The sequence below is a fragment of the Podarcis bocagei genome, assembly GCF_964188305.1.
Source record: "Podarcis bocagei genome assembly, chromosome: 7".
Lineage (NCBI taxonomy): Eukaryota > Metazoa > Chordata > Lepidosauria > Squamata > Lacertidae > Podarcis > Podarcis bocagei.
Window position 1 is genome coordinate 80678698 of NC_138132.1, and position 23322 is coordinate 80702019.

General features: G+C 47.8%; 1 protein-coding gene across 1 annotated transcript; it reads left to right on the top strand.

Moving 5' to 3' along the window:
* Window positions 1–13614: 13614 nt before the first annotated feature.
* Window positions 13615–21638, top strand: KLHDC7A (kelch domain containing 7A). The gene is made up of 2 exons (XM_081202980.1): window positions 13615–16392; window positions 21206–21638. The coding sequence occupies exon 1, from the start codon at window positions 13752–13754 to the stop codon at window positions 16362–16364; it is 2613 nt and encodes an 870-aa protein (XP_081059106.1). The 5' UTR covers window positions 13615–13751; the 3' UTR covers window positions 16365–16392; window positions 21206–21638.
* The last annotated feature ends 1684 nt before the right edge of the window (window positions 21639–23322 follow it).

Below are 23322 nucleotides of genomic sequence, written 5' to 3' on the forward strand. Positions count from 1 at the left end.
CCCCCCGGGGGGGGGGAACGCACTGCCTTTATCCTGGTTTAGAAGCTAATTGCTGAAATCCTCCTCCTTCCCATCCCTCCATCCCTGTCACACCACCCTCCTGCCAGTTTTACTCATCCCCAGCCTGACAAAACCGTGTCACCCCCCAAAACCTGCAAAGAAACTGGCAGGAATTCTTTCTGTTTCTCCTTCACTTAGAGAGGAACACTTGTCAGCAAAAGCTGGGCTAATCCTTTCCCTAACTCTTCAAAGCTGCTCAGTCCCCCCCCCACACACAGACACACACACACTGTCACCCCGCCCCCTCCTTCAGGAGACACCAATGAAAAGCAGGCGCCTCTCCTTTGATGTCAAGTCCCCTTTCAAGTGCTGGCTGCAAAGCCTCGACTTTTTAAAATGGGAGAGAGATTTGTTTCAGATCAGCTTCTCTCTCGGCTCTACCTGGGTGAGCTTTGGCCGCCTTCGGCTTCAATATTGCTGCCTGCCGCCCTGATCTCTGTGCAGTGAGAGACTCCCAGAGGCAACCTGAGCCTAAAGTGGAAGGACTCACAACATTGACACCCTCAACAAATCTTGCTTCTCCTTTAGTTTTAGCTATGGATCCAGCACAGAGCAAGCAGGTCTCTGGGTCTCCAGCTTCCAGCCTGTTTCCAGCTCAGTTCATATACACACACAACTCTGCTACTGTTCTCCTACCTATAGCTCGGTCTCACTCACTGGATCATCATGAAATAAAAAAATTAAGGTCTTATATATATAATAAATGTTCATAAATGTACCAAGCAAACACGTACATAAATATATAAACCACATGTCTGAAGCAGCACAGGAAAACAGCCCTGGAACCATTTTGGCTCCCAGACTGACCAAATGTTTTCTCTGCAAGGTCAAAGGAAAATGGAAAAGCCTCCCCATTTTCTTTTCATTCACAAAACCTGTCTTAAGGGTATGTCTGTGTATGAATAGGGTGAGCCTGTGACCTGGCTCAGGGACAAAGTATTTATCATTACAAAAGACTGGTCAGGCTCCCCAGGGTATCCAATCAAGTGACCATTAACAGGTAACCTGCCAGACAGGAGATAAACAATGACAGGAGGTACACAACCTACTCAGATTTCTCTTGAGCTATACCCCTTCTGTGATGTAGGTATGATGTTTCTGGGGGTGGTCTTGGACTCCAAGGTGGGCAATTTAAAATGTCTATATAAGGGCGGACACACTTTTGTTCTGGGTCCTCCTCCTCCTGCGTGTGAAGGGGGCAGCCTGTTGCAACAGTTCAATAAAGATCAGGCTTACTAGCTGCTTTGCTCCTCAATATTCTCTGGTTGGCCTCTGTTATTTTCTCCGACCAATGGAGAACCTGCAAAGGACTCTAAAAGGGCTCTTGTGTCCCCCATAAGGGAATAAGGGCAGATTTTCGTTTATTACAATCACCTTGTCGAGGTGAATGGGCTTGCATACTCCTGTGACCCTTGTGAGCGAAGCCATCAGGAGTTTCGTACTCCCAGCAGGGTCACCCAAGGTGGTAAGGTTGAAGGGGAGGAGCTAGACAAAGAAAGATACAAGAAGCCCTCAACGGCAGAACAGGCGGAAGATAACAAGCAGTATGTTACAACAGCTGTGAAGGCAGACAAAGGCTGCAGCAAATAAGAATCTACTGGTTGTCGTGATACTCATGCCATCCGAATAGAGTCTGCAAAGACTGTGCATTGGTCAGCGTGCACTGATCTACACACAGAAAACAAATTCACGCACAGGCGTCTTCCAGAAAAACACTGGCCTGCGAGTGCTCCAATTGGAGAACAGCCTTTACCCAAGGTGTCATGGGCTTTGAAGATGCTCAAACTCAAACGAAAGGGAGAAACGTGCTAAGAGGAAGGCACGATAGATGTTATATACTGAAGTTCTCACCCTGGGCCAGCAGGGGGATACTGTAGATAGTTCAGGTCCACATATGCAAATAAGGGATCGAAAGTGACGTTCAGTGATTGGATAGTTACAGAAAATGGTTACTGTTGCGTTCTAATGGAGCTCTGTATAAGCAGGCTGGCTGAACCCTTCAGTTCAGTTCTGTTCTGGCCTGTGAATAAATAAGAGCTGTTTGAAGAATCGCTGTGTCATCTGATATGTTCACCCACAACTTAACAATAGGCAAACCCGCACCGTGATCGGCTCTCTCCTGGAAACCTATGTCCCCACTGTGGAAGGACGTGTGGATCCAGAATTGGCCTTCACAGTCACTTATGGACTCACTGTTAAAACCGTGTTTGTGGAAGACAATCTTACTCGGCTATGAGTGATTGCCAAAGAAAATAGCTCGGTGAGGGGGCTGGAGGAAAGACCCATGCGAAAACCGAGAGCATGGGTAGGCAAACTAAGGCCTGGAGGCTGGATCCAGCCCAATAACCTTCTAAATCCGGCCCGCGGATGGTCTGGGAATCAGCGTGTTTTTACATGAGTAGAATGTGCCATTTTTTATTTTGACAAAGTAATAACCATAAATAAATAAGAATGAAAAGGTGCCCCACCATTGAGGCCGTTCCATTCTAAGTATCCAACCTCCCAAAATTCCAACACCTCTTGCAATGATTTGACCCCTTTCCATTTTAACAGGACAAATTCTACAAACACCTTCCATCTCTCCTCAAAATCATTTCTCCCGCGTATTCCCCCTCTTACCATAATGGCACATGTTAATTCATTATTCATAGCTATATCCCACACCTCTTTATACCATTCTTCCATTCTGCTTGCCCCTTCCACTTCCTAGCTACAATAACTCAGGCAGCTGTCAATAAATTTGTAAGCGAGTTCTTCCTAGCCTGTGAACCTTCCACCCCATCGTAAATTGATAATAATGCCACCTCTGGACTTTCGGTCTGCTTTAACCCAGTGATTTCTGTTATCTCCTTAAACACCCTTTGCCAGAAAAATCGTACATATTTACACTCCCACTACACGTGAACATAATTCCCGGTTTCCTGGCATCCTCTCCAAAATAACACCGATTATTCTTTGTTTAAAGGGATGTGGGTTAAACCACAGAGCCTAGGACTTGCTGATCAGAAGGTCGGCAGTTCGAATCCCCGCAACGGGGTGAGCTCCCATTGCTCGGTCCCTGCTCCTGCCAACCTAGCAGTTTGAAAGCACATCAAAGTGCAAGTAGATAAATAGGTACCGCTCCGGCGGGAAGGTAAACGGCATTTCTGTGCGCTGCTCTGGTTCGCCAGAAGTGGCTTAGTGATGCTGGCCACATGACCCGGAAGCTGTACGCCGGCTCCCTTGGCCAGTAAAGCGAGATGAGCGCCACAACCCCAGAGTCGACCATGACTGGACCTAATGGCCAGGGGTCCCTTTACCTTTTTTATTCCTTGTTTATTTGATTTAATCTCACTGGTGTTAAATACCACTCTTTTATACCACCTATACCCCAGCCTGCCTGCCTGCCCCTCATTATTAAGCCTAGCTCAGCAGTGAGGAACCTCCAGCTTGCGCATTAGACTACTGCAGTGTGCTTTTTGGGGGGACTGCCCTGGGACTCCAGATGGAGTAAAGTGCAACAGCCACACTGCTGGTAGTTAAAACATCTGCACTGCCTGTCTATCTCCTACCGAGCCAGGTTCAAAGTCCTGGTGTTAATTCAAAGAGGCCTTAACAACTTAGGTCCAGGGAACCTTCAGGTGCCAGCTGAACCCCGGTATCGCAGCTCAGTCACTGAGGTCCTCTGCAGAAGTGTCACGAGTCACCCTCTGAATTAGTGAGGCTCATTTAACATCAACACAAAACCGAGCTTTGAGCGTCACCAGCCCAGCCGTGTGGAATGCTCTTCCAATAGAGATTCAGCCGACGTCCTCTCTATTGACCTTTAAACGTTTGCTGAAAATGTTTATATGCCACCAGACCTATGCAAGCAATTAATAAAAGGTCCTTCTGCAATGGCGAGTTTAAAATTTCTGCTTTTAAAATTGCATGTGGTTTTTATTGTTTTATATAATCGTTGTAAATAGCTCCAGTATTTTTATAGGTAAACGATGGAAGCCCCTCTCCCAGGAGGCAGTTATGACCACCAATTTGGGTATCTTAAAACAGGTTTAGACAAATACTCAGACGAGACTGCTAACAGTGGCTACTGCCAAATTTACTGTACGCTTGTGAAACATGGACCACTTATAAACGCCATCCCCACTCCTTGAAAGATTCCATCAATGGCGTCTCTGAAAAATTGTACACATCACTTGGGAAGGTGGATAGTGGTGGGAAGTAGGGGGAGGAGAAAGAGGTGGGGAAATATTGTTTAAAAAGTTGTAGTCATAGGTATACCAGTGTATTCAAATCTAAATTGTCAAATTGTGTTTTTTATTGTTATTATGGTTTTTGTTATGGTTTTGCAGTTGTTGTTTGTATCTGAAAAATGATTAAATAAATTTTTAAAAAACACATCACTTGGGAAGACAGGCAAATTAATACCAGTGTACTGGAAGAAGCAAAGATCACCAGTGTTAAAGCAATGATTCTTCGACATCAACTCCGATGGACTGGTCATGTTGCCCGATGATCATCTTCCAAAGCAACTATTCTATTCCCAACTTAAGAATGGAAAGCGTAATGCCAATGGACAACAAAAGCAGTTTAAAGACACTCTAAAGTCAAATCTTTAAAAAAAAGTAGTATAAACTGGGAAACACTGGCCTGCGAGTGTTCCAATTGGAGAACAGCCTTTACCAAAGGCGTCATGGACTTTGAAGAAGCACAAACTCAGGACGCAAGGGAGAAATGTGCTAAGAGGAAGGCACGCTTGGCAAACCCTCACCGTGATCAACTCCCTTCCGGAAACAGTTCCCACTGTGGAAGGATGTGCGGATCCAGAACTGGCTCCACAGTCACTTACGGACTCACTGTTAAAACCGTGTTCATGGAAGACAATCTTACTTGGCTACGAATGATCGCCAAAGAAGAAGAAAAAGCTCTGTCTCCTATGCTTCTGTGATGGGATGATGAGCTGCTTGTGCGTAAAGTCCTAGTCCCTCAGAGTTTGGTCAAGTCCGTAAACCTCTGTCTGTGACGGAGCGCCTTAAGCATGGCTCCGTCAGTCGCTGGCAGATTCCGACAGTGGTTGCTTTCAGAATCGTTTCCAACATAAAAGCTCCTTAACGGAAACGCGTCTTCTGGACTCTCGGCGTGACAGTTTCCGGTGAGGAGTGGGTGTCCCTATAGGAGGTCCTGAAACCTCCCCACTGTCCTCGCTGGAAGTGTCTCTGAGCCATCCCTCCTGCTCACTTTCCCTCGGAGCCCCTCCTCTCCCCCTGCTGGTTCCCTCTTCAGCTGCTGAGTCTCTCCCAACCTGCGTGAGCCCTTCCACCTCCTGTCCTTCCGATGGCAGTTCCCTGACAGCTTCCAAATACCAGTGTCTGGAAATCTCAAGAGGGGAGTTTGCTGCTGTGCTCAAATCCTGCTTGATGTTTTCCCACTGTTGCACCTGGGCTAGATGGGCCATTGGCCTGATCCAGCAGGCTTGTCTTATGTTCTTGTTGTGATATTGGCTGGTGGGCAGCCCCACAGGCCAGCCAGATTTGGCCCACAGTGGATAAGGATCAGGCCTGCTAGTCAGTTCCATGTCCCCATATTCCTTGCCCTAGCTGGATCATTGCAAAGCTCCCTTATTAAAGAAAAGTTGGGGAACAGCAAGCCTTTCTCATTGTCAAATGCACTAAGTGTTCCCAGGTCCTCTCTAGGTTTAATGCCCTGAGTAGAAGATGAAACCTTTGCTTGCTGCTTTAAAGGCAACCTGATTCTCAGTTACAATGCGGGAGTTCCTAATCTGAATTGCTGATGGCGGAGGCTAAGATGCTCCGCTTTGGATCTTGACTTTGTTTTCACATATTTGGGGTAGGGGTGGGGGTGAAATGAGCAGGAGGAACAGCAAAGCGGTACCCTGCCAGCAAACGAGAAGTGCCTTGTTTGCAGACCCCATCAAAGGCCTATCTTATCCCTTAAGGGAGAAAATGGCAGAAATCTCCTCCTGGAGTTCAGGCAGCAAGAAGTGAAAATATTGCTGACTTTTTTTTTGCATGAGGATCTTGGGGGATGAAGCGAGCGAGCGAGAGACATCAAAGGCGTTTTGCTGCTCAGAAAACAAAAAAGAGGATTGGAGGCACAAAAAGGAGCTGTTAAGGTGCTGGTTTTGCTTTTTCCGATGCAGCAAAAATAAATAAATACAAAAACAGGTTTGTTGGAAGGGTTGTGTGTGGGTGGGAAACAGCACGAGCCAGTTAGCTCTGGAGAGGCAGTGTAGTGTAGTGGTTAGAGTGTCAGGCTAGGACCTGGGAGAGACGAGAGTTCAATTTCCCCACTTGGCCATGAAACTCACCAGGTGTGACCTTAGGCCAGTCACTGCCTCTCAACCTCACAATGCTTGTGGGTTTCCCTTTGAGGCATCTGGCTGGCCACTGTGAGAACAAGATGCTGAATTAGATGGACTTAGCCAGGATACCGTATTTTTCGCTCTATAGGACGCACTTTTTCCCCTCCAAAAATGAAGGGGAAATGTGTGTGTGTCCTATGGAGCAAATGCAGGCTCCTTGGCTTCAGCAATAGCAATGGGAAGCCTCCGAAGGGCTGGAGAGGTTGCGCATGGCTAAAGAGGAAGCCAAGACAGCCAGTGGGATGGATCCCGCTCGCTGTCTTGGCTTCTTTGCTCTTTGGGGCTGGGGGGGGGGAAATATTTTTTTTCTTTATTCCCCCCCCCTAAAAGCTAGGTGCGCCTTATAGTCCGGTGCGCCCTATGGAGCGAAAAATACGATATATGTTAGTGGGGGAAGGCCAGCCTCCTGTCATCATCCTTTGTCTGGCTCTTTCCGGCAGATTCGGAATGAAATGTCTCAACAACAGTTGCTTTAAATTCCTTTCTTTTGACCCCAAGTGCTCCGAAAAATCTGTCCAAATCTTTCCACAGTTTCTACTTTTAGTTAAGTATTTCTCTTTATTTACTTTGTTTAGGGAAGGGAAAGATCTCCCCCCGCTCCCCCCCTCCTGCCTGCACCTATGGCCCCTGGCCTGATCCAGTGCAGGGCTCTTTTTAGGTTTGCATGTACTCTCCATGAGCAAAGGCCATCTACCTCCAGAGTCGCTGGGAATCACAAGTGGGGAGAACCCTGGTTGAGGGTTTCCTATGATAGACATGGGGTGCAGGTGGCGCTGTGGTCTAAACCACAGAGCCTAGGATTTGCCGATCAGAAGGTCGGTGCTTCAAATCCCCACGACGGGGTGAGCTCCCATTGCTCGGTCCCTGCTCCTGCCAACCTAGCAGTTCGAAAGCACGTCAAAGTGCAAGTAGATAAATAGGTACCGCTCCAGTGGGAAGGTAAACAGCATTTTACTTATTAAGTATTAAGTAGTGGCTTGACAAAGCAGAAGACACAGAGATTTCTCCAAGTGGTTTTTTAGCTTCTCTTTTACCACGTCCCAAGGCACTGCCTGGACTGCTAGTGGCCATCTTGAACACCTCGGGTCCACAGAGGCTGAGGAATAGGCCCCCCCTTATGCTCCTCTGACCCTTCTGTCAGCTCGTTTGCTTGGAGGAAGCAGGCGAACCGAGTGAGGTAGGAGTCCCATTATTCAGAGGCTGAGACAACTGGCAGTAGAGGCACAAGTGAAGCCATGGTTCCGATGCCGACGTGGTGGGCAATGGATGGAACATAGTGCTCTAGCCAGTATGGTCAGCTCTGAATTGGGTTCTGTTCAGTGATATACAAGTTGTACAAGTGACAATAAAGCATTTCAATCAATTGAAATGGTTGGCTTAGGGAGAATTGGCTTCATCTGAATTGGCTTCAAACACATATGAGTTTTGTTTTGCCCCCTTAAGTCAGATTTCAGCATTAGACACTGAAATGTCGACTTGTGAATCTCAACTTGGCGATGTGTCCAGGGCTGGATTTAGGTGTGATGAGGCCCTAAGCTACTGAAGGGACGCGGGTGGCGCTGTGGGTTAAACCACAGAGCCTAGGACTTGCCAATCAGAAGGTCGGTGGTTCGAATTCCCGCGACGGGGTAAGCTCCCACTGCTCTGTCCCTGCTCCTGCCAACCTAGCAGTTCAAAAGCACACCAGTGCAAGTAGATAAATAGGTACCGCTCCAGCAGGAAGGTAAATGGCATTTGCGTGCGCTGCTCTGGTTTGTCAGAAGCGGCTTAGTCATGCTGGCCACATGACCCAGAAGCTGTACGCTGGCTCCCTCAGCCAATAAAGCGAGATGAGCGCCGCAACCCCAGAGTCGGCCACGACTGGACCTGACGGTCAGGGGTCCCTTTACCTTTATGATAGACATCTGGTTGACTACTGTGAGAACAGGTTGCTGGACTAGACAGGCAGTTGGCCGGATCCCGCAGGCTCTTCTCTCCTCCACACTTTATCCTCCCAACAGCCCTGCCAGGTAGACCCTGGCATTGAATGTGCCAGATCACGGAGATGGCATTCCAGAATGAACCGAGCGCTGAGAGCCTTGAGAGCTTTGCTGAGCAGAATTCCCAGCCCTGAAGTGATCCCAGAGTTGAAGGAAGTTTCTTTTTCCAACTCAGAACTTTCTCTGACTCGAGCGCCGACCGCTTTGACCTTAGCAGCCGCAGTTGCGCACGGAACCTCCTCGGAGGCTGCAGCTACAAGATACAGAGTGCGTACATCCCCCTCCTCACAATTCTTTGTGGGGCAGGATTAAAATAAATACACCCACCTCTAGTGCTTTGCGCACAGGATCCTATGGGGAAATCTAAAAGGGAATGTGCATGTTTGCTTGCGGTTTTATCAAAACCTGTTTGCCTAGCTACCGTGCAGAGTGTAAGATTACAGTAAACACTTCTGCCAGCCCCCAGCCGCCACATTGTGCATGCCCCGTGGTGAGCAGGAGTTTTGTTTCAGATTGAGGTTGAATCCTGGCAATACAGAAGTGCTGTTTTAGGGGGACAGGGTGTGGGCGGGTGTGGGGGACTTCCCGGTCCTGAATGGGGTAACTGTGCCCTTGAGGGAAACCCACTGGGCTGATCTAGAGAAAAGGCGGAGAGATTGATGGAAGATGCAGAATTAGCAATTTGAACTAGTAAAAACAGAGGACAAAATGAAACAGTTTTCATGGAGGAAAGGGGAAATGTTTGTAGATTCTTTTTTAAAAAAGTTGTAAATGTGTTAGCCCGCTAGCAGGTTTGGAGTAAGTTCAGCAGTAAAAGTTATTTCGATAATAAAGCTGAGGGGAAAAGGTATAGATTATTTATAACATGTAGCAGGACAAGATAAATCAGGAGAAAAAGGTGGGGGGAAAGTTGACTTTTTAAAGTGAATGTATATTGGTAAATGTTCGGTCGATTGTATTTTATTTGTGAAATTTTAGAATTATTTTTTTTTAAAAAAAATTAGAGGGTGGAGAGGCTGTCCTTTAATCTTGCTGCTGTGAATGATGCTTCACTGAGGGATTGATGATCTCTGGGAGGAATTTTTACCTCTGGGAGGGGAGCCGGGGTCTCTTAACCATTCTCAGCCCCCTGAACAAACTACACCCCCCAGGATCCTTTAAGGAGGAAGCCACAACTGGCCAAAGTATAATGGTGCTGTTTCAGATTCAGACCATTGGCCCGCCTAGCTGAGATTTAAGATGCTCTACCAACTGAGCTACTCCCCTGAGCATTTTATGCCCTGGCTGGCAGTCTTTCCCAGAGCAATTGTTGTATGGAAATCTGGGGTTGGCCTTTACAGCCCAACTCCCCAAGTGGCTTGGGGTCCCCTAGGTCCATTATCAGTCAGTGAAGAATGAGTAGAGGCAAGGACCCGTAGAAGGAAAGCAAGGAAGATCTTTATTTTTCTGCTGCCACAGAGTCTCCCTGCTCTGCAAGGAGGTGAGGACCCAGCAGAAAGGTGTGTGACAGCTTTTATTTATTTATTTATTTATTTATTCAAGACATATTATCCAAAAACATATCATCTTTGTTCCCCCCCCCCTATTTTTCCTCCCTCCCCGCCTCCCACACAAAACCCACCCACCCCCCGAATTCCCTCAGTTCCAGTCTTTGGTTTCTCTGAGACTGCTGTTTTCCGCATGTTACAAAGTTGTATAGATCCTCAAACTATTTAGCTGATTATTATCAATAAAAAGTTTGTGAATGTTTATTCAAAACCTGCCAAGGAGTCCAGTTCACTTTGTTGCGTCTTCAAATACTTTGTAAAGGGTTCCCATTCATCTTTAAAGTCACAGTTATCCTTGTCTCATAGCTTATATGTCAGTTTTGCCAGTTCTGCATAGTCCATCAATTTTTCTTGCCATGATTCTTTAGTTGTGACAGCTTTTAAAGGCTTTAGAAATTGCCCAAACCCTGACACCAATGAACCTGTTGTTGTTGTTGTTGTTGTTGTTGTTGTTGTTGTTGTTGTTGTTTATCCCCTGCCTTTTTCCATGACAGGACTCAGGGCAGCTTACAGATAAAAACAAGGGCTGCTAAAAACATAGAAAGGGCAATCATTTTTTTTTTTAAAAAAAAGCATTAATAGAATTAAAACCGTATACATATTTCTAAAAGTGAAAATCTGGGCACAAAAGTTGAAGAGCTTTTGCAAAATCTCAAACAAACAAAAAATGAAGTTTAGGCTTCCAGGTGGAAAAATCAAAATTGGAAACAGAACTGTTAGAACCCAAAACCAAGGTTTTGTCAAAGATGTATAACTTGCTGTTGAAATGGAATACTCAGGATGAAACGGTGAAATCTGCAATGATTAAATGGGCACAAGATGTTGGACATAACATAATGATGGCTGACTGGGAACAGTTATGGACCACAGGTATGAAGTTTACGGCATGTAGTGCCTTAAGAGAGAATATTATGAAAATGATTTACAGGTGGTACATGACACCAGTCAAGCTTGCAAAAATCTATCATTTGCCCGATAATAAATGTTGGAAATGTAAAGAAACTGAAGGTACATTCTTTCACCTTTGGTGGACATGCCCATTAAGGCTTTCTGGGAGATGATTTATAATGAAATGAAAAGGGTATTTAAATATACCTTTCTGAAGAAACCAGAGGTCTTTCTCCTGGGCATGGTTGGCCAATTGGTGCTAAAGAAGGATAGAACTTTCTTTATGTATGCTACAACAGCAGCAAGAATACTTATTGCAAAGTATTGGAAGACACAAGATTTACCCACTCTGGAAGAATGGCAGATGAAGGTGATGGACTATACGGAACTGGCGGAAATGACTGGCAGAATCCGAGACCAGGGAGAAGAGTCATTGGAAGAAGATTGGAAGAAATTTAAAGACTATTTACAGAAATACTGCAAAATTAATGAATGTTAGAATGATGTTGGATTGAAGTTAAGTGGTTTTTAGCAGCAATGTTAAAAGGAATATGTAAAAATGGATTAACAGGTGAAAATTTAAAGTTATTATATTTTAAGATAAGAGATTAAGATAAAATCAAAGAGGGAAAGGATTTGCTGAATTAACAAGCAAATGAAAGATAAGACATGGAAAGACTAATCTGTTTTTTAATTGTTTTTATTTTGTATTTTCATTTTCTATTTTTTCTCTTTATTTCTTTCTTCTTTCTTTGCATATTTTGTAATATGTTGAAACCTTAATAAATATCTTTTTAAAAAACAAACAAACAAATAAATAAAAAATGAAGTTTTTGAGCTTTTTTTTAGGAAATTCGCCAAGAAAATCAACACTTCCAACATGGGTTGCCATACACCCGAGTTTCCCCAGACATTTCCCCAGAAATCCCGTCCGCCTGATAAATCCCGGATATGCCCGAGAAATTCTGGACATATGGCAGCGCTAATATACATATATAAAATCCCTGTAAAGCATGCAAATGATTACGATAAAAAAACCACAGTCTGGTGTGAGCGGCAACTTTCATGAACTGCAGCCTTCCAGGGACTTTGACCTCTTTGACAGAGTTCAGGAATAGCAGGGCCTATGAAACTTCCCGTGTTTCAGATGGCCTTGTCTGTGAATCTCAAGGTTTGTGAGGAGAAAGTGAAAGAAGAGTCCCGGTTCAAGGACCTAAAAACCTTTGAACAGGGGTGGGGAAACATTTTCAACCTGGAAGGTGGACTCAGCCCCTCCCCCTGCTTGGTCAAGCTTCCAGCAGAAACAATGTTAAGTGGAGCAATTGATACATCTCCTGGTACAGTAGCATACAATCCGGCCAGGAAATATGCCCAGGGTTTTCCACAAACGCACATGTGTCTCTCCATCTAGGCAAGCAAGAGGCATTATCCCAATTCAGGGCCTCATCCTAGCCAAGCAAAAGCTCTTGAGTCGTTTGCAACAGTGTGTCCCTATTTCCCCATGACAGTCCCAGATTTGCAGAAGCCATCCCAGTTTCTGACTTGATCCCGAAATGTCCAGTTTTTCCTTAAAAAGGTAAAGGTAAAGGACCCCTGACAGTTAAGTCCAGTTGCAAACAACTCTGGGGTTGCAGCGCTCATCTCGCTTTACTGGCTGAGGGAGCCGACGTTTGTCCGCAGACAGTTTTTCCAGGTCATGTGGCCAGCATGACTGAGCCGCTTCTGGCGAAACCAGAGCAGCGCACGGAAACGCCATTTACCTTCCCGCCGGAGCGGTACCTGTTGACCTACACTTTGATGCGCTTTTGAACTGCTGGGTTGGCAGGAGCTGGGACCGAGCAATGGGAGCTCACCCTGTCGCAGGGATTCGAACCGCCAACCTTCCAATCGGCAAACCCTAGTCTCAGTGGTTTAGACCACAGCACCACCCACATCCTTAGGGCATCCCTATTTTCATCAGAGAAATATCAGAGGGTATGGAGTTATGCGACCCCCCGAGCCAAGGAGATAAGGAACTATACAACTCTTAAAAGACATCTCAAGGCAACCCTGTATCACATTCCGCGATAGCTTAGTTGGTTAGTGCATGGCACTGATAATGCCAAGGTTGCAGGTTTGATCCCTGTATGGGACAGCTGCCTCTTCCTGCAATGCAGGGGGTTGGACTAGATGATCCTTAGGGTCCCTTCCAACTCTATGATTCTATGAAATCAGAAACCAGGATGGCTTCTGCAAATCCAGGACCATCCCCGAAAAATAGAGACACTCGGAGGGTCTGGAGGCAGAGCATAGCCATTGTGCTAAGCTGCCATCAAAACCCCTCTCCTCCATGATTTGATCCAATACTCTTTTAAAGCAGGTCATCCCTTTTTCCTGCTGCAATAAGTTCCATAGTTTAACAATGCTCTGCCTGAAAAAATGTTCATTAGCCAAGTCTGAAATGTGAGCACTGAAGGAAAAATCCATAATCAGTGACCAGCTCCTATCAGCTTGGGGAAGTCTATTTTTACAGGCACCTGTTCATTTTCTCTTCCTACTTCCTCGTAGCTTTCCAAAGTTTCCTCTCTTGTTTACAGAAGCTTGGTAAACTAAACCCCCATTTGGGAGACTCTGTCTTGTCTGCTTGCTTTGTTTTCCACTTAATACACACAAACACACACACACATCCCGTGTCACCTGTGTCCGGCCCGGCCCACCTTGTTCAAATATGCAAACCTCCTATGGTAAGCAGACACCTGGCATACAGAGAGGGAGGGAGGGAGACCAGCCAGGGAGCCTGCGGTGTTCTCTACCTGTCGACAGGTAAAAGTCACCTTCCTGGGAGTCAGGCCTTGGCCGCTTGGAGCCAGCCCCTGCTCAAGAAATAATTAACCTTGGATTTCTCGCATTCCTGAGCACCCAGCGTGGTATGGAAGGATGACCCCCGGCGTCCAGGTAAGCGGAGAGCAGACCTCAGATATGCAGCTGGCTGCTAGGGTGGCCCTCTCGGCTGCCGCCTTCCTCCTCCTGACTTTGGCGTATAGATATTACAAGTCTCGAGTGCCCTGCGGCAGCCAGCAAGGAGCCAGCGGGGAGAGAGGCAAGGGCAGCGAAGACGCAGAGGGGACGGAGAGCATGGTCTGCTGCAGGGAGGAAGAATTGCCCCCTGGACTGAGGCACCGGTGGGTCAACAACAAGGGTGAGAAGCCGAACCACAGGGCAGGGGGTAACCCGCCGCTTCGGGCACCTGGGCCTGCAGTCTTTGGGGAATCTAGAAGGCAAGATACACCTGCCTGCAGAGAGCCGGATGGGGAAAGAGAGGTGAAGAAACAGGAGGAGAGGATGAGTCACCTGGGAAGCGGGCTGCCCCCAGACAGAAAATGCTCCGTGGCAGAAGAGGAGAAGGGAGGGGAGACTTCTGGTGCTGTCCTCAGCAACGGAAACAGTGCCGCAGTCACAGAGACTGCAACGGAGTCAGAGGGCAGGTTGCCTTGTCTGGGTTTGCTCTCCCCAGAAGGCGGCTTCTGCAGTTTGAACGGCAGCCACAAGGATGTCAGCTCTGCAGAAGATGGACTTTGCCTGGCTGCTCAGGAGAAGGAATCTGGGCATGCAGCACTTCACCCTGCAGATGAGAATGGCTCCACTTTAGGAGGAGGGAGAAGTGATCCGTCTGGAGAAGAGGAGAGGCAGCATTTAGCCCCGACCCAAGAGGAGCAGGAGAGGACCCGTCCGTCGTTCCATGCCACTTCTGACATGGGCCTGAAGATGAACCATAGCCATGCTGGGTCACACACCACGTACATGTTCTCCTCTGTGGCCCAAGTTCAGGTGGAGGAAAGCCTTGTTAAAGAGCGGAGGCTCCAGGAGAACAGTAATGGGCAACCAGGGGTCCCTGGGACCAGCCTGAGAGGCAAAGTCTATGACTACTACGTTCAGTCCATCTCCCAGTCGGTCCTGAAGGAAATGCCTTCCTGCGCCAGCCTGGGTACCCAACCATTTTCTCAGCTACCTGTGATCAACATCCCTGATGCCTCTGAGGAGCGGTTGGGTCAGGAATCAGCCCAGACCTCAGCAGAAGAAAATGACCCTGAGGATGTTCCATCTCCTGGTGCTCTTCCTCATCTTATCCAGGATGAGACAAAGCCCTGGCAACCTGGGAGCCAGGATGAGGCTGCTGTCCAAGAAAAGAGGTCCAAGAAACCTCCAGGACCTGGAGCTGGCAGCTTCAGCCGGAAAGACAGCCTCCATCAAATCATAGACAACCCAGAGCTTCAGGTGCCTATGGAAGGGTTTGGCTATCTGGCTTCTGGGTTGTCAGGACTGGACACGCCGCCTCTCAGCCCCCTCCGTTCCAGCTCCGTTTCTTCACTGGTCGGGTCCATGCAGAGTCTCCAAAGTGACACGAGTGAGGAACCCACAGTGGAGCTGGTGGCTGGCGCCAAGTTCTTCCACATCCCGCTCAGCTCAGAGTCCTCCATCGACATCCACCTGGACCTGGGGAACTGCTACGAGGTCTTGTGTACGGCCAAGAAGCAGAAGCTGGAGACGCTCCGGGAAGCGGCCTACAAGGTCATGAGCGACAACTACCTCCAGGTGCTCAGGACCCACGCAATCTACAGCCGCCTCAATGGCATGGAGAGAGACCTGATCCTGCAGCGGAGGATGCGGGGGCGGAAGTACGTGACTGTGGCGGACGTCAGCTCTCAGGGCGAGAGCCAGCATGCAAGCAGGCTCTGCTACTATGACGACCAAAAGGATATCTGGCACCTGTTGACTCACGTGCCTCTGGAAGTCGTCTCCAAGGGTTGTGCCATGTGCAGCATGTTCAATTACCTCTTTGTGGCCGCCGGCTGCGAAGGACGGGGGAGGCACCAGAAGCCGTCCAACCGGGTTTTCTGCTACAACCCTTTGACCAACATCTGGCGCGAGATCTGCCCGCTGAACCAAGCCAGGCCGCACTGCAAGCTGGTTGCCTTGGACGGCTACCTGTACGCCATCGGTGGGGAGTGCCTCTACACTGTTGAGCGCTACGACCCACGCCTGGACCGCTGGACCTTCGCCGCCCCGCTGCCCAACGATACCTTCGCCGTGGCCCACACCGCCACAGCGTGCGATGGAGAGATCTACGTCACGGGGGGCACTCTGCGCTACATGCTGCTGAGATATGTCGGGCAGACGGATACGTGGAAGTTCAGCCTCACCGGTGGAAACCAAGACCGGACAACAGAGATGGTGACCGTCAATGGGTTCATCTACCGCTTTGACCTGAACCGGAGTATGGGCATCAGTGTCTACCGCTGCGGCGCCAGGGCCAAGCTTTGGTATGAGTGTGCCACCCACCCTATGCCCTTCCCGGCCAGCTTCCAGTGTGCCGTCGTCGAGAACCTGGTCTATTGCATCGGCCGGCAGTTCAACATCCGCTTCCTGGCCGATTATGTCTCACCGCGGTTCGGGACCAAGGAGTTACAAACTTTCCCTTCCCCGAGAGGGACCCTTTCACCCGTGACTCTCGTGTTGCCGGACAGGGAAGTGGTGCAAACGAGGGTTTGAGGACATCGATGGCGGGAACCACGAGGAGGTGAAGCTGCTTGATTCCACAGGCCTTGCTGCTGCACACACACACACACACACACACACACACACACACACCACTAGCCAATTTCCACAAATCTGTCAAGGGAGATGGAGCTACAAGCAGGTTGGCAGGATCTGTTTATTTTAAGGCACTTAAATCCTTGTAAATTTGCATGCAAATTAAACGCAGCCTTTGGGGTCTTGGACGGTTGCCAATACAGGCCTAGTTAGCGTGAATGTAGGCAAATGCCGCGGAGCCGGGGCGCCACTATCCTGCTGCACACCATCATTATCTGTGATACAAGGGAGGCTTAACCCTATGGCTGACTCAACTCCCTTCTCCCCTGCTCTCAGCTCTCAAAGTCATCTTCTGATTTTGTTTATGAATGTATAGCAATCTGGGGGGAGCGAGTGAGGGGTGAGAGAGAGATGCAAGAATATAAAGAGAGCCGTGCAGGATAAGACCAAAGGTTCTTCCCACCCATATTGATGTGTTTCAGGGCGCTGTGCCAAAAGGGTCTTCTGTGCTCTGATTTTAACCGTCCTCTGTCAATCATCAATTAACCACGCGGCGCATCGCTGAACTGTGGAACTCGCTCCCGCAGGAGGCAGGCATGGCCTCCAACCTGGGTGGTTTTTAAAAAAAGATTAGACAAATTCATGGAAGAGGAGAGGGCTCTCGATAGCTGCTAGCCATGATGGCTCAGCTTTGCCTCCACAGTTCAAGGCACCAATGCTTCTGGATCGCGGATGCAGGGGAAGGCGCAGTTTTGCTTGAATCCTGCTTGCGGGTTTTCCACAGGCATCTGGTTGGCCACAGGATGCTGGACTAGAATGGCCATTGGCCTGATCCAGCAGCCTCATAATACACTACAGTGGTACCATGGTTCTCAAAGTTCATCCGTTCCGGAAGTCCATTCTAAAACCAAAGCGTTCCAAAACCAAGGCGTGCTTTCCCATAGAAAGTACAGTGGTACCTCTACTTACGAACACGATTCGTTTCATGGTGCCGTTCGCACCCCGGAAAGTCCTTAAGTAGAGCACTGCTACTGTGCATGAGCTTCTGCACATGCACGAAGCGCGCAGATCACTTCTGCACGTGTGTGCGGGGCGAACCCAGAAGTAAATACTTACGGGTTTGCCACGTTCGGAACCTGAAAAGCCGCCACGTGAAGCAAACGTAGCACGAGGTATTACTGTAATGCAAAATGGATTAATCCGTTCCAGACTTTTAAAAACAACCGCTAAAACAGCAATTTAACATGAATTTTACTATCTAACGAGACCATTGATCCATAAAAAGAAAGCAATAATCAGTGTACTGTACTATAAAATAAATAAGACAGTATTGTAGATGATAAAAATTAAATTTTTTAAAAAATCTTACCTGCACTGATGATAGTCATTGTTTGGCTTTTATCCATTTCCACAGTCACACAATCAATCAATCAGTAGCTGAACTGGGTCCCACACAGAAACAAAAACAAATTAACCAAAAAGTCCTCAAAAACAAAACCACAAAATAAATAGCAAAAACAAAAGCACCAAACTTAATCCGATCCGGAAGTCTGCTTGACTTCCAAAATGTTCGAAAACCAAGGTGCAGCTTCTGATTGGCGCAGGCGCCCTGGAAACAATAGCCGAATGCTGCATTGGACGTTCAGCTTCCGAAAAAGTTTGCTTCCGGGTTTCCGGAGTTTGAGAACCAAGGCATTTGAGAACCAAGCTGCCTCTGTGTTGTGTTCTTAAAGGCCATTCCCAGCCCAAAAGGAACTGCCAAACAATTCCATGCTCCGGTGCATGGTGGGGCTATAGAAACCACAGGAGGGGAGAGGGCTGTTGCGCTCGGATCCTCCTTGCTGGTTTCCCACAGGCAACTACAAGAGCACGCCACTGCGAGAACAGGTTGCTGGGCTACATTAGCCTGATTCAGCAGAGTCTCCTTATGCTCTTAATGAAAAAAGGGAACTGCATTAGAAAGCTAGCAAAAAGCTGGGGTGGGGAGTGGATTTGGTGAAATTCTCGTGGGTGGAATGCAGAGGTTTTGTGGCACTTCCAGGAGGGCAACCCAGTTAGATGGGTGACTTATTATTATTATTATTATTATTATTATTATTATTATTATTAGGGCACTAGTGCTAAGATTGAGTGTTCCCCATTGCAGCATCTGGCTGGCCATTGTAAAAACAGGATGCAGTATGGGTCATTGGACGCAGTGGCGTGCGGTCAGTGAAGTGGGGGGGGGGACCTAGGCTAGTCCCCTAAATGTTCCCCTGGCGCCTCCTTCCCAAAGCCCAGGAATCTGCTCCGACGGGGTCCAAGAACCCTCCTGCCACCCAGGTGCCCTCACTGAGGGGGATGGCATTCAGCAAGCCACCGCCCGTGACTCCCAAACCAATTCCTTCCCAAAGCCCATGTTCTCTGGCCACTGCTTGGTGGAGAGAGGGGCAGGCACTGGACTTTTGTGACACCCGGCTTAGGGAAGGAAGCACGATGCTCACGTGCAAAGTCCGGACATCCCGCCCATGCAAGTACCCTCGCAAGCCGGCTCCTGCAGCCCTAACTGGTCCCCTATTAAAAATTTCACCACACGCCACTGATTTTTGGCCGGATCCAGGAGGCTCTTCTTATGTTCTTCCACGATCCGATCTAATTCCATTTAAAGGCTTCTAAGGCAGCAGCTGGGATGTGGGTGGCACTGTGGTCTAAACCACAGAGCCTAGGGCTTGCTGATCAGAAGGTCGGCGGTTCGAATCCCCGTGACGGGGTGAGCTCCCGTTGCTCAGTCCCTGCTCCTGCCAACCTAGCAGTTTGAAAGCACATACAGTTCGAAAGCAGTTTGAAAGCACGTGCAAGTAGATAAATAGGTACCGCTCCTGCAGGAAGGTAAACAGTGTTTCCGTGCGCTACTCTAGTTCGCCAGAAGTGGCTTAGTCATGCTGGCCACATAGCCCAGAAGTTGTACGCCGGCTCCCTCGGCCAGTAAAGCGAGATGAGCGCCGCAACCCCAGAGTCGTCCACGACTGGACCTAATGGTCAGTGATCCCTTTGCCTTTAAGGTAGCAGCTGTCCTCATGTCTCTTGGCAGGGAGAAATGTGATTCCACTTTCACCTTTCAACGCAAACGGTACAAGGACTGAAAACACTATTCACCCCTTGAGAATTAACAGCTCTCCAAATTTTGCAATGCCGTTCTCCAGCCAAGTCATGTGTGTGGAAGTGCGTATACCGGATGTGTGTGTGTGTTTCAATCATGCATCAAAATGCATCTCTTAGTGAAAATAACATGCAGAAATGCACTGTATCACGGCTTTGCCAGAATGGGTATGTTAGGCAAAATTGCATGCAAACATGTATGTATTAACAGAAATTCATAAAATGCTATTGAATTTTCTGGAGGACTTGAATAATTAGAATAGTAATAGTCACAACAACAACAAATTAATGTGCAAATGTATAGACCTGAACTTAAGATTGGAAAGAAAGGGGGAAATGTAGAGTTGTAAGGGGTCCCAGGTGAACATCTAGACCAACCCCCTGCAATGCAAAGAACCTCTGACAGATGGAGCATTGTACTTAATAGGATACAACCCTCTATGCCTAAGCAGTTACGGTGACAGTGAGCTTTCTGCTCTGGACCACTCTATGGGGATGCTTTGGGGTTCCTGCGTGAGTACAGACATTCTTACATGCCCAGTGGAGGGCTGCCTTCAGATGTCTTCTAAAAGTCTAGTAGTTGTTGTTCTCTTTGGCATCTGGTGGGAGGGCATTCCACAGGGTGGGTGCCACTACCGAGAAGGCCCTCCTCCTGGTTCCCTGTAATCTCACCTCGTAGTGAGGGAACCGCCAGAAGGCCCTCAGTGCTGGACCTCAGTGTCCAGGCAGAATGATGGGGATAGAGATGCTCCTTCAGTTATACTGGACCGAGGCCGTTTAGGGCTTTAAAGGTCAGCACCAACACTTTGAATTTGCTTGGAAACGTACTGGGAGCCAGAGTAGCTCTTTCAAGACCGGTGTTATATGGTCTTGGCGGCCACTCCCAGCCACCAATCTAGCTGCCGCATTCTGGATTAGTTGTAGTTTCCAGGTCACCTTCAAAGGTAGCCCCACATAGAGCACATGTGCAGAGTGGTTTTATTTATTACATCTATGTTTCACTTTTTTCCTCCTCCGAGGAGCTGAAGGTGGACACACAGTTCTTCCTTCCCTCGTTTCATCTTAACAACAACCCTGTGAGTAGGTTAAAGCTGAGAGATGGCCACTGGCCCAATGTCTCACCCAGTGACCTTCATCACGTCTGAGTGGGAATTCGAACCCTGGTCTTACCAGGTCATTGTCCGACACTCTAACCCAGGGGTCAGAAACCTTTTTCAGCACTGTCCCTCAGACCTTGTGGGGGGCCAGACTATTTTTTTTGGGGGGGGAATGAACAAATTCCTATGCCCCACAAATAACCCAGAGATGCATTTTAAATAAAAGCACACGTTCTACTCATGTAAAAACACACTGATTCCTGGACCATCCGCAGGCCGGATTTAGAAAGCGATTGGGCTGGATCCGGCCCCTGAGCCTTAGTTTGCCTACCCATGCTCTAACCATTATGCAATACTGCCTCTCATCTCATAATACTAGGTAGGTTAAGGCAACTGGGTCAAAGCAGATGGCATCCACGCAACTGTTCTCCGCTGCACTTTCCCATACAGATTAAAAGAGCTTTCTGGTGACTCGGACGTTAATCAATGCTCATTGAATCAAAATTTATCTCATAAAGGCCTGGAACATTCTTTTAACTAAAGCTCTCTTTTCTTTGTAAGTAGGACAAGATGCAAGCTTGATGAGGGACCAAAGCGGTCTCAACTCCACATCTTTGAGAGTTGCTCCCTGCTCCCAAAAGCCTTTCCTGCTTGTTCACAGATCAGCTTATGCCTCAGCACCAAGCAAGGATTTGCCCCATCTCATAAAATGCAAACACACACACATACTTCACAGCCCTGCAGTGTTTGACTGACAGTTTCCCCTCTCTAGCAGGTGGGAATGTGTGTGTGTGTGTGTGTGTGTTTTATGAGCATTCCATGACATCACAGAGACTCAGCCAATGGCGGCAGAAGCTGTGTGGACCTCAAATGGAGAGGGGCAGTAAACTTTTCAGACTTTTTAAATGCCTGTGTGTAATTAAATGGGCCTATATATATTTTCTCCGGGGCTTGAATATGCAGATAAAATAAAATAAACACCAGTAACAACAAAGTAGCCTTTGAGATCTCTGCCACATGCTTTCATCAAGGTTTCTGCCGCATCCTCATATTTGCCCTTGGTTGTTCCATTACTGTAAGTGACTGAAATTGGATAATTAAGATACATAACCTGCCATAATCATTAATGCGCTTTACATCTCAGTGTCTCAGAATGCATTTTCGTCAAAGTGCCACCAATTACTCATCTGGAGTGCAGATTCCAAATGGCTGCGGTTTCATTCCTCCACTATAGGCACTTTTTTGTGTTTTTTTTTAAAAGCCATAGATGGCTCCAGGATGGTCACTGTTAGCTGTTTCCAGGATGGTTTATCTTAGTAAGATGGACTCTTAGAATTGCAGTGTTGGAAATGCCCCCAGTGGTCATCTAGTCCAACCCCTTGCAGTGCAGCTAAAGCAATCCCAAATCTACAGCAATCCTAAATCTAAGGCAATCCCAAATCTACTCTGCTGCCCTCAGGTGTGGCGAAGGATTCTGTCCCACTCAACTCCCCTGGGTTCAAGGAAGTCAAGGCCTCTCCCTGCAAATAAGTCTGGGTCCTGATTTTTGCACCTGGGTCCATTTGGTGAATCTCATAGTACTAGTAAACAACAAAAGATAAGAAAAGAAAAGATTCCAGGTGTCTGATCTGACATCACCCCCGCCCCCACCCCTGATTTACCTTCAAGGCTGCAAGATTTTAAGCAGTGCTCTTTGATCTTGGTTCCGCGGGTGTTGGATTACGATTCCCATCATCCACTGCCATTGGCTACACCTCCTGTGGATGATGGGGATTGTAGTCCAACAATGTGTGGGGAGCCCAGGTTGAAGAACCAGGAACCTAAAAGGGAGTCGATTGCAGGAGGCTGTGACTCCACTCACCGCGATCACGCAAGAGCTAGATAGCATCCTATTGAAATCCCCTATTGCTTGAATCTTATAGCTATATATAGATAAAGTGTGTGTGAGAGAGAGACAAACATGCTCAAACAAGTTTAAACAAGAATAAATAGCGAAATCATACAATGAGCACCGCCAAGCTAAGTGAGTTGCTCCCATTAAAATGTCAAGCCAATTACGGCAGGAACATCAAAACGGCCCCTGCAGTGCCCAGATGAACGCATCGCGTTTGGGGAGAGATTTCCACTTCAATAATGCAAATAATTGTAATTCACAGGCAGCCTGCCTGTCATAGACTGGACCAATTTGTTGCAGTAAAGGCAGGCCCAAGATGGGGCGAGATTGCTCCTGACGATTGATTCCCATGTCCCGTTTTTGCCATCATTTGCCAAAGACAGCAAGGCATGTTACCAGCCCTGCAGAGGATCCCTGGAACCCAGAACCCACAAAAAGTCTTACTGCAGGTTGGCCATCTTTAAGTGTCAAACTAGTGTGGATCAAACTGGTGTAGGGAACCTTTTCTGATGGGAGGGGCAGATCCTTTTCTCCCAACCTCTGGAGTGCTGAATCAGACAAGAGAACATAAGAAGAGTCTCCTGGATTAGGCCACTGGACCTAATTTAGTCCAGCATCTTGGTCTCACATTGAAAACCAGAAGCCCCAGTGGGAAAGCCACCAGCAGTATTTCACTCTCCCTTCCTGTAGCTTCCAGGAACTGGCATTCAGATGTTTCGTCACCTCTGACTGTACAGGCAGAGCACAGAGCACTATCCCCCTCAGCCATGAATTTATCTACCGTATT